Below are 11,305 nucleotides of genomic sequence, written 5' to 3'. Positions count from 1 at the left end.
CCTGAACTCTACTAGTTAGTTTTAGAGGTAAGGTATGAATTAAGTTTGGGTTTTGGGTTGGTTAGGGTTAGGAATAGACAAGTAATGGTTAAGTTTTGGTAAAAATTTCTGCGTTAGGCATAAATGCAGTTGCCAAAATGATTTGAAGTTAATAAAAAGTCCTCAATTTGTATAGAAGTGTGTGTCTGTGTTAGCTGATGGCATTAACCATGTTTTGTTCAAAGAAACAGAGATTCAGAGGCAACAAATGTGTCGAATAATTTATTTATTGTTGCACAGTTAATGAGAGCACATCAATGAAAAATCATATTTTATGATTCTCATTTGTTCTCCCATCAGGATTTCAGCTTATTCTTCAGACTCTTTTGCCTAAAGGTACAATAAAAAAAACAATGAATAACACTTAAACTCTGACTGAAAAGTTGCAGCAACCTTTTAAAATGAAACTAACAGTAATTGCTTCTGTTGACAAAAGTATTTTTGCTCAATGATAGTAAATTTTACTTACTTTTCCAATCTCCCGACTCTTGGCCCTCAACTTGTTGACCTGGGACTCTGCGATGTCAGCGCGCTCCTGAGCCTCCTCCATCTCATGCTGCACCTTCCTGTACCTGGTGAGGTGAGCGTTGGCTTGCTCCTCCTGGGAACAAATTAAACGAGCAGTGTGACGTAAAATAATACTGAAAAATGTATTTTTGAATGGTGCATGCCATACTGTATGTGAACTGGGCCTTTGACTTACAGCTTCCTCAGCCTGTCTCTTATATGCTTTCACTTTCAGCTGCAGTTTGTCCACCAGATCTTGTAGTCTTACAATATTCTTCTTGTCCTCCTCCGTCTGCAGGTAGTAAATGATAAATTTATTTTGCTGCATGCATAAGGAAAATCTGTAAAATGATCAAATGTGAAAATCTTCCAACCTGATAGGTGAGCTCCTTCACTCTTCTTTCATATTTGCGAACACCTTTGATGGCCTCGACTCCCCGTCGCTGCTCGCTTTCAACTTCTCCCTCAAGCTCACGCACCTGATATATGAGTATGAATTGGGTTAAAAAACAAAGAGCATAACAAATAGGGATACAATTATGCTAAATACAAAACAAGAAAACAAAGGAATACCCTAGCTTCCAGTTTCTGGAGCTGCTTCTTTCCTCCCTTCATGGCCAGATTTTCAGCTTCATCCAGACGGTGCTGCAGGTCCTTCACTGTGACCTCCAGGTTCTTCTTCATCCTCTCCAAATGAGCACTGGTGTCCTGCTCCTTCTTCAGCTCCTCTGCCATCATGGCAGCCTGAATTTTTCAGGAATTTGTTTCTTTTCAGCTTCCAGAGTTTCTCTTTATAGACAGGCAGCTCTTGCACAGACAAGAATTAAGATCACTTACATCAGTGATGGCCTTCTTGGCCTTCTCTTCAGCATTTCTTGCCTCCTGAACAGAATCCTCCACCTCACCTTGGATTTGTACAAAGTCAGACTCCAGCTTCTTCTTGGTATTAATGAGGCTGGTATTCTGTAATAACACACATGACAAAAAAATATCAAGGACTGATTTACTGAAGTACCGTAGTATCTGCAGTTTTTAGACAAATACCTGAGAGTGCAGCAGTGTAACACGCTCACTGGCATCCACCAGCTCCTGTTCAGCCACTTTGCGGCTTCTCTCCGTTTGCTCCAGAGCAGCTCTGAGCTCCTCAATCTCAGCAACCATCAGGTTGTTTCTGCGCTCCACCATCGCAACCTGCTCTCTCATGTCTTCCTGGCCTCTGACTGCTTCGTCAAGATGAAGCTGTGCATCCTGAATTAAAAACGTTAGATATTAAGAAAAGTTTTAAACACTTTTAATATTGGGTCCTGTATCATAACTTTCTGACTGGCTGTACCTTAAGCTGTCCCTGAACGTTTCTCAGTTGCTTCTGGGCTTCTGCCGCCTGCCGGTTGGCGTGGCTCAGCTGTATCTCCATCTCATTGAGGTCTCCCTCCATCTTCTTCTTGATTCTCAGGGCGTCGTTCCTGCTCCTGACCTCAGCATCCAGAGTACTCTGCATGGACTCCATCACCCTCTGGCTGTTCCTCTTGATCTGCTCGATCTCTTCATCCTTTTCTGCAAGTTTTCTGTCAATTTCACTCTTGACTTGGGTAAGTTCCAGCTGGATGCGGAGAATCTTAGATTCCTCATGCTCCAGGGTGGCCTGTAGATTTGTGAAACAGCTTTGAATGTCAACAAAAAAGTATTCAGATACATATGTTTTAATACTAAAAAGTATAATCTTGAGTTGATGATTTTCCTCTACTTAAAGAGAAATGAAGTACACAAAACATAACTAACAATTTAAAGAAGAAAATCATTTTACCTCTGCCTCCTCTAAAGCTGTCTGGATTTCAGACTTCTCACTTTCCACAGTCTTCTTTCCTTTTTCCAGCTCATGGATTGTCTTCCCTGTCTCACCAAGTTGTTCAGTCAAGTCTGAGATCTCCTCTGTTAAGTCAGAAACAAAACTTAGTGTTTAGCAATCTAAAGGAAATATTGTATTGTGGAAAGTCAGTCATTTGTCTTACGTTGCAGGTTCTTATTCTCCCTCTTCAGAGTCTCCAGATGGTCCAGAGCTTCTTCATAAGAGTTTTTCATTTTGAACAGCTCAGTACTCATCGAGCGAGCCTCTTTCTGAGCTCCCTCCAGCTCAGCCTGGCTCTCCTCATACTTCTGCTTCCACTCTGCAAGGATCTGACGGTACAACAAATTATGTTTTTCTTCCTTCTTTTTTGGATGACTTATTCTTGATGAAGCAAAAGATTTTGTACCTTGTCAAAGTTCCTCTGCTTCTTGTCAAGATTTGCAGCCAGAGCATTGGCTCTCTCCACGTCGATCATCAGGTCCTCCACCTCACCCTGCAGCCTCTGCTTGGTCTTTTCCAGAGAGGCACATTTTGCATTCACAGCCTCAATGGACTCCTCTGCATCCTGAAGACGCTGGGCGAGCTTCTTCCTGCAGAGAGTATGTTTGATTTAAAAAACCTGAAATCCTTTGTAATTTCAAATCGGCATCGTAAGAGTAAAAGTTAGACTTACTTGGCCTCTTCCAGCTCCTCAGTGCGCTGAATGGCATCAGTCTCATACTTGGTTCTCCACTGAGCCACCTCGCTGTTAGCCTTGGACATAGCGCGCTGCAGCTCGGCTTTGGCCTCCTGCTCCTCTTCATACTGCTCTCTGAGCAGATCACAGTCATGACGAGATGACTGGACCGCATGAGCCAGAGCATTCTTCGCCTGTCATCCAAAGAGAAACAGGATTAATACATAATACTACTCATCTCATGTCAATTTAAAATATTTTTGTCCAGCTTTTTTTCAGTAATTGCTACCTTGACTTCCTCCTCTATATGCCTTTTCAGCTCTTCAATCTGCTGTGTGTACGCTTGTTTGCCTCTGGTCAGCTGGGACACAAGAGCTTCTTTCTCGTCCAGCTGACGAGCAAATTCCCCTGTTTAAGAAAATCAGCACAAGAAAGAAAATCAGTTACCATATCACACTTGTGTAAAAGTGAGATATTTAAGTCAGAGAAAGCACAGAGACGTAAGATGCTATTTAAAAGTAAAATATATGTTGTATGACATCTCTGAAAATGACTGTGGTTCACTCAGGTTGCCAGAAGGCGAGGGAGAGCAAAACTTCCATGTTACAAAAAGATTTTTTTTAAAAAGTATACAAATGAGATTGTACGACCGAGAGGCATAAATTTGAAGGTTTACAGACTGGACATAAACAAAACTAAGGTTCATACCATTTTCAGTTTGGAGTCGAGCTCTTTGTGCACCAATATCATTCAGTTGACGAATATTCTCATCATTTTTGGCTTTGAGTTCACTCAGCTGATCCTCCAAGGTTCTGCACATCTTCTCCAGGTTTCCCTAATGAAAGGAAGCTGCTTTGGTCAAACCAAATTGGTTATGATGTGATTGTTTCCATGGAAATGTCCAGAATCCTCACCTTTGCTTTCGCAATGGACTCCATGTTGCTTGAGAGGTCGTCGATCTCCATCTTGTATTCACTTTTCTCTTTCTCCAGCTTCTGTTTGACTCTCTGGAGGTTATCGATCTGCTCTCCCAGCTCCGCCACGCTGTCGGCCTGCTTCTTACGGAGAGCTGCGGCCGTGGCCTCATGCTGCAGGGTGGCCTCTTCAAGGTCACGGCGCAGCTTCTGAAACTCAGCCTCACGCTTCTTGTTCATCTCGATCTGAGCTGCAGTCGCTCCACCAGCTTCCTCAAGCCTCTCGCTGATCTCCTCAAGTTCCCTGGAGAGATCGGCCCTCTGCTTCTCCACTTTGGCCCGAGCAGCTCGCTCAGCCTCAATCTCCTCTTCCAGCTCTTCAATACGAGCCTGTAACAAGCAAGGTTATGAGGAAAAACAAATTTGAAGGCTATTCAAATGATCTCTCAAGTATCAAGTCACACCTGCAGCTCCTTTATCTTTTTCTGTAACTGGACTCCAAGTGATTGCTCGTCCTCAATCTTGTTCAGGAGTTGGCTTATCTCAAAGTCCTTCCTGCAGGTGGGGAAGACATTTTAGAAATTATCTCAGCAGAATGTTTATGAATGTTTTTTTTTCCCCTGTAAATTCTTACTTCTTTATCTTCTCTTCAGACTGCTGCTTGTCATTCTCCAGATCCATTATGGACTCCTGAGCCAATTTCAGATCTCCTTCCAGCTTTCTTTTAGCTCGCTCAAGATCCATGCGGAGTTTCTTTTCTTGCTCTAGAGAACCTTCAAGCTGGTGATTGAATAGTTTTATTTTTTACATGACATATTTTTTATAGTACTAGGTTGGTTGTCAAAGACATCTTTATCACTTACATCATCCACTTGCTGCTCCAGTTTTGTTTTGGCTTTGGTCAGAGTGTTGACTTTGTCTTCCTCTGCCTGCAGATCATCCAGGGTCTGCTGATGGGCCTCCTGGAGGGCTTTTTTCTCCTTTGTCAGCTTGGCAATGGTCTCATCTTGAGAAGCCATTTCCTCTGTGAGGTTTTTGACCTGTAAAGTGTTCCATAAACCTTAATGACATCGACTGTTTAAATGTACATAGGAAAGATTAACACCTTAAAAAAGACCACAGTCTCACCTTGTTTTCCGTGGCATGTTTCTCCTTTTCCACTTTGGCCAGAGTCAGCTCCAAGTCATCGATGTCCTTCTTCAACTCAGAGCATTCGTCCTCGAGTTTTCTCTTCTTTGCTGTCAGCTCAGCATTGATCTCTTCCTCATCCTCCAGTCTCTCGTTGGTCTCTTTGAGTTTGGCCTCAAGCTGGATTTTCGCTTTGATGAGCCCCTCACACCTTTCCTCTGCGTCAGCCAGGTTTTCACCTTCCTAAAAGCCAACAAGAGTCCTTTAGTTAATCAAATTAGTGGATGAATATGTGATCATTATTAGGCAAACCTAGGGAAATAATGACACTTACAGACTGTACTTGTAATAATAAATCATTCTTCTCCTGAAGGAGAGAAACCATCTTCTCCTCCAGTTCTTTCTTCTTAGCCAAAGCCTTTGTCAGGTCATCTTTGGTCTTGGCAAAGTCTTCTTTCATTTGGGCCATCTCCTTCTCTGTCTCTGCACTCTTCAGCAGAGGTTTGATCTTGAAGTACAGCTTCATCCATGGCCAAGTTTTGACGTTCATGAATGCACGGATGTTGTACTGGATGGTGAAAATGGCGTCTCTGAAGAATTAAAACAGAAATTTACCTCAAGTCTTGAATTAGGGCTTTTAAAAATCTTGAAATTCTCTGCAAAGAAATAGATAATTACCGCCTCTCCATCATCTTGACAAATTCGCGCCTCATAAGGAAGCCTCTGCAGACAGCCTGAGTCATTGTGACCAGCTCTGCCAGCTTTTCATCTCGCATCTCCTCCAGAACTCCCAGCAGTCCAGCCTTGAAGAACACCTGAACACCAAAAGTATTTTTAGGAATTTCAGAGTTATAACGTAGTGTCTTTAAAAGCGTGGATAACTTTACCTTGGTGTGGCCAAACTTGTACTGAGTGTGATCAACATCAATAGAGCCCAAAAGTTTCTCAGAGGCCTTCTTGTTGTCAATGAACTGTCCTTCAGGGATGACACTGGCATTCAACACTTTGTATCTAAAAGCAAAAATTACACGCATCCAGTCAGTAAACCAACTTCAAAACCCATCATCCACCAAGCCACCTATCATCATATCGCTTCATTACTCTGGAAATGACAAAGCATCCAGGACCTGAACAAATCTGAAAAGGAAAACATGTTAAAATAATGAGAAATTCCTTTTAAGTTAGACACTTTCAGAATCTGTAAAAGTAACAATTCATGCACCTCTGCTTGAAGTCACCATAGAGGATCCTGCTGGGGAAACCTTTCCTGCAGATCCTGATGCCCTCCAGCACGCCGTTACACCTCAGCTGGTGGATGACCAAGAAATTCTCCATCAGACCTGTGTCACAAAGATTGAATAAAATCACTTTTCTGAAAACAATACAAGTATAGCTCACAGAATATGTTAAACACTGACATACCTGGAGTCTTAGACTCATTGGGAATCAAGCAGCGCACAAAATGTGGATGTGTGCTCCTCAGATTGGTCATCAGCTTGCCCAGATTTTCCTAAAGAGAAATAACAGGCTTCAGTTAATTAAAGGCAATAAACAAAAATGCAAACAGACAATCCTAAAGCTCACCCTGAACAATGCTGACACTGTCTGGAAGGAACCTCCCTTCTTCTTACCACCTTTCTTGCCACCACCCTCTCCTGTCAATAAAAAAATACAATAGCAGCAAAAAATTTTGTATTTCACCACATCTTGAGAAATGTGACTGTTATGCATATAAAAACAAAGAATGTATACCTTCTACTGAGGCATGGGATGCATATAGGTAAGCCAGAAGCTTGGAAGAGGACTTCTGGTAAAGCTGGACTACAGTGTCATTCAGAGGATCCTTGTTCTTTTCCAGCCAGCCAAGAACATTGTAGTCCACAGTGCCAGCATAGTGCACCAAAGAGAAATGAGCCTCAGCTTTCCCTTTGGCAGGTTTTGGTTTCTGGAAAGGAGCACTTTTCCCCACATGTTGATCATACAGTTTGCTCTTGAAGGTCATGTCTGTTGCCTTGGGAACAATACACTCCTCTTCAAGGATGGAGAAGATGCCCATTGGCTGTCAAGATAGCAAATAAAATAACCACAGTCAAGCAATGTCAAGGCATCAAAATGATTCCCTGTGTTGGTCAGTATGTGTCTGAGCTTGTTGCTGACCTTCTCAATGAGCTCAATGCACGCAGCCAAGTCCATGCCAAAGTCAATGAACTCCCATTCAATTCCCTCCTTCTTGTACTCTTCTTGCTCCAGGACGAACATGTGATGGTTGAAGAACTGTTGCAGTTTTTCATTGGTGAAGTTGATGCACAGCTGTTCCAAGCTGTTAAACTGTTGGAAGACAGACTCTGTTAGATGTTTACCGTGCTGGTTCACTGATTTAAAGGTTAATCCCAATATTACTGACATCAAAGATTTCAAAACCAGCGATGTCCAAGACACCGATGAAGAAGCTCCTTGGCTGCTTGGTGTCCAACATCTCGTTGATTCTGACGACCATCCACAAGAACATCTTCTCATAGACAGACTTGCAGAGAGCACTCACTGCATTGTTGACCTGAATTTAGGCATAATATGCATCACATTAACTTAGATCAACTTATCAAACTTTGGCAATCATTAATTTGTAGATGGTCTGAATTGATCACCTGGGGAACAGTTTGACCTTTGGTCACAAACTCATTCCCGACCTTCACTCGGGGGTAACACAAAGCTTTCAGCAAATCAGCAGAGTTCAGACCCATGAGGTAGGCGATTTTATCGGCCACTAAAAGAAAAAAAAAATCTCAGCCCTTCTTCGAAACAAAATCTGGAAGACATTGAAACTTCATTGTTTGTATTATACCCTCAGTGCCATCAGGTTCAGCCTGCTCTTCCCGCTGCTTCTGCTTGAACTTCATGTTTCCATGATGCATCACAGCTCCCGTTAGCTTGTAAATGCTAGCTTTCTCTTCTGCAGTGAAACCCAGGATGTCGATGGCAGTCTGTGTTTAATTCACAAAAATTCATTTATCAGTTTATAAAGTATTTCAAAATGTTCTAAGAGACTTTTTAAAAATATATGTATTTAAGGATGATTTTAAATTCGATATTTCTTACATCAGTAGCAATGAATTCTTCAATGTCATCGATACTCTTCACACTGATTTCACCCTGACTGATCATGGGATAGTCGTAGGGATTAGTAGTAATCAGGAGAGCCTCTAAAAAAACAAAGTAAATCGCCGCAAATATCTAAACTAATTATGAAACTTATTCAAATAGCTTGTGGTAAGATATTGTTAACTTGTGCAGTATTCATTTGTTTCTAACCTATTAGCTCGGNTTTGTGGCCCGTTGTGAGCTGATAGAAGATGTGGTAGCTCCTCTCAGCAGACAGCTGGAATGTCACTCGAGATTTCTCCAGCAGATCTGTGTGGATTCACATTATCAATTTAAAAAATAAATATTTTTAACTATAAATTAAAAGTGTAAAAAAACTTAAATAGAAAGTTTTACATGTTTCAATATCAGCTGAAGCCAGCTTTCCAGTTGAGCCAAAGTGGATTCTGATGAATTTTCCCTGTGTGGAAACAGGAAAGTGTTTTATTTAAAACGCTGACACCGATTGCTGTCACCAAAGTAATAAGACGGAGTTTCAAGTTGAACTCACAAAACGGGAAGAGTTGTCATTCCTCACAGTCTTGGCATTTCCATAAGCCTCCAACAGTGGGTTGGCTGCAATGATCTGATCTTCCAGTGATCCCTGGAGGCGACATTCATCTCATTAGCTGAACAGTTCTTTGTGTGTTTGTATCATTTTGTTTTGCAATGTCACTGACCTGCATTTTTCCAGGAACTGGATCAGATTTCTTTCCACCAGCTACTGCGATTGTCGCAAAGTACTGGATGACACGTTTGGTGTTCACAGTCTTTCCTGCACCAGATTCTCCACTGGTTTGAATATGCACATTTTAATTAGAAAAATAGTGTTGCAGTTAATAATGAAAATACCTCAAAATACTTGGCACTTACGTGATCAGGATAGACTGGTTTTCTCTGTCTGTAAGATGGAAAATGATGCACAAATGTCAGATGTGGATGTTTGAGGTGAGACTGTTGTATTTATGTATTGATTATAGAAAGTGTGGTACCTTGGAGCATGAACTGATAGGCATTATCAGAGATGGAGAAGATGTGGGGAGGAGCCTCAATTCTCTTCTTCCCCCTGTATGCTGCAACAACAACTGCATCGTACACTGGCAGCCACTTGTAGGGGTTCACAGTGACGCAGAACAACCCAGAGTAGGTCTGCGGGGTCACAGAGGATCATTCATGATGCATGTTTTCTTAAAATCACTGTCTTTCTTCTTTATATACTTAGGAAAACTTACGTAGATCATCCATGCCGCATATCGCTCTTTGAGGTTATACAGCACAGTGGGCTCGTTGAGGTGGGTCATCATGGCCATGTCCTCAATCTTGTCGAACTTTGGAGGGTTCATGGGGAAGATTTCATCTTCCTTCACGGTGATAGTCTGGTGCAGACAGAAAAGTGTTAGAAGCAGAGGATGAATGGGGTTCTCACAACTTATTCTGGAGAATGCAACTAAAATGTCAGTTGTTCAATAGAGGGTTTTATCAAGAGAAACAGAGCAGATGCTTAAGATATATCTGCAACTGTTAGTATTTAGAAATGGAAAGCGTGATACCCACCTTCCCACAGAAAGTCTCCACGGTGGCTTTGCCACCCTCCTTCTTGACAAGTTTCCCCTTTAGGTACATCTCTTTGGGCTCAGACACATAGTAAGCTGTTTTAGCATCAAAAGGAGCATTCTGGGCTTCAATTCGCTCTTTTTCTGGCTTGCGGAGGAATACGGCCGCAGGGCCAAAACACTCCATTTCTGCGTCCCCACTCATGATGGCGGTTTACTGGGAGATCGAGATACAGTCAAGTACTTTGATTAATATGTGGCAAAAATTCAAGAAGAAAACAACTGGAGCTTGATCAGTACCACACAAGACACCATTACATGAACAAATAAGTAATTCTAAGCTTTTTCAAGCAAAGTAGACACATTTTGCTAATAAAAACAAGATTAAATATGCCAGTGTTTAATAGCATACATAATTGCAAGTGATTTCATTACCCACACTAGTGAAATGATGCTTAGATGTAGGATTTCTGTTAGGAGTTACTGTTGGTCAGACTCATTGCACCACTTAAATGAACTCTAAATTTAATTCCCTGTGCATATCCATTGTGAACTAGAGACTAAAGGGATTGACATAAATTAGCAGTAAAAACCTAATTCACTAAATTAAATTAATATATTTAAAGTTTCAGGTGTTCAAAAAGCAAACCACAGATGTTTAATGCATTAACCATACAATATAGAGTTTGAGTTTGCCATTAAAAAGTCAAATACCAAGTTATCCAAAGTCATGCCACACATCTACTGAATGAAATGAATGTTGTACAAGTTAAATACTTGCCACACCACAAAGATGCGGGGTGAGTCAGTGACCAAAGAATCGCAACAGGAGTAATGTCTAAAAACAATCCTCTGACAATATAGAGCCGTGATACTAGAAATAGTTTACCTTCTCCTCTCAGCCCAGAAGAACAGCTGTAGATGGTCTTTAAGGGGTTCTGAAGAAAGAAATATTTCACTCAGCAGACCGTTTACAAACCTTCCTGTTGCAAAGACCCTAATCTAGAGTAAATTGCTGGCAAACACCCTGGCAGTAAATGCCCATTCTCTGCATTGTTTTTTTTAAGCTGTTGGCTCTCCTCCTGCTAATAAAAGCCTGTAACTCACTCACCTTGTCTGGTTGCCTGACAGTCCTTGGAGGCGTTCCTGCCTTCCTTCTTATATAGGCAGATCAGTGTTCACTCAGCAAAATCACCTTCTCTATTTGGTCATGTTGATTTGTCCTCTGATTGAGTATTTTTATGTCTCCAACTTGGCTTTGTCTGTTGTTTTTTTCTCTTCACAGACCAACACAGCAGTTGACCACAGCTTGGACTCCTGGTGCTTTAACATCAAAAAACATCTGACACCAATGGCAACATTTTAAAGTGCAACTAAGACTGACATTAAACAAAAGAATGTGGTTTATTATTTATTTTTTTTATAAATGATATTTGATGTGTTTGTACCAGATAAATTAAGTCGGTTATTTGTTTTCTGTTATCAACTTCTAACATACTATCAA

The 11,305-nt window shown here is 41.4% G+C and overlaps 1 protein-coding gene across 2 annotated transcripts; it reads right to left on the bottom strand.

Annotated features, from left to right (window-relative positions):
* Window positions 1–246: 246 nt before the first annotated feature.
* LOC106962478 (myosin heavy chain, fast skeletal muscle-like) lies at window positions 247–10,937 on the bottom strand. 2 transcript variants are annotated; one of them, XM_015056916.1, is made up of 41 exons: window positions 10,913–10,937; window positions 10,691–10,739; window positions 9,803–10,018; window positions 9,481–9,624; window positions 9,241–9,397; window positions 9,122–9,149; window positions 8,929–9,040; window positions 8,760–8,852; window positions 8,606–8,669; window positions 8,420–8,518; window positions 8,207–8,310; window positions 7,953–8,091; window positions 7,756–7,874; window positions 7,515–7,664; window positions 7,268–7,438; window positions 6,863–7,169; window positions 6,695–6,765; window positions 6,533–6,620; window positions 6,333–6,450; window positions 5,998–6,121; window positions 5,789–5,925; window positions 5,445–5,700; window positions 5,111–5,353; window positions 4,846–5,022; window positions 4,617–4,762; window positions 4,447–4,537; window positions 3,983–4,372; window positions 3,777–3,903; window positions 3,358–3,476; window positions 3,066–3,262; window positions 2,799–2,982; window positions 2,556–2,721; window positions 2,351–2,475; window positions 1,880–2,188; window positions 1,591–1,794; window positions 1,384–1,509; window positions 1,120–1,290; window positions 921–1,025; window positions 743–838; window positions 509–640; window positions 247–369 (listed from the first exon to the last, which is right to left on the bottom strand). In XM_015056916.1, exons 3-41 carry the CDS (start codon window positions 10,004–10,006, stop codon window positions 349–351), a joined length of 5,814 nt encoding a protein of 1,937 aa, XP_014912402.1. In that variant the 5' UTR covers window positions 10,007–10,018; window positions 10,691–10,739; window positions 10,913–10,937; the 3' UTR covers window positions 247–348. The 2 variants fall into 2 exon arrangements, with proteins under 2 accessions (XP_014912402.1, XP_014912403.1); XM_015056917.1 differs by having other exon boundaries at window positions 5,445–5,703; window positions 5,792–5,925.
* Window positions 10,938–11,305: the final 368 nt, after the last annotated feature.

The sequence above is a fragment of the Poecilia latipinna genome, unplaced genomic scaffold, assembly GCF_001443285.1.
Source record: "Poecilia latipinna isolate Pla-1442-1.1 unplaced genomic scaffold, P_latipinna-1.0 Scaffold1417, whole genome shotgun sequence".
Lineage (NCBI taxonomy): Eukaryota > Metazoa > Chordata > Actinopteri > Cyprinodontiformes > Poeciliidae > Poecilia > Poecilia latipinna.
Note: the sequence above shows the minus strand (reverse complement) of the source record. Positions and strands in the feature narration are given on the sequence as shown.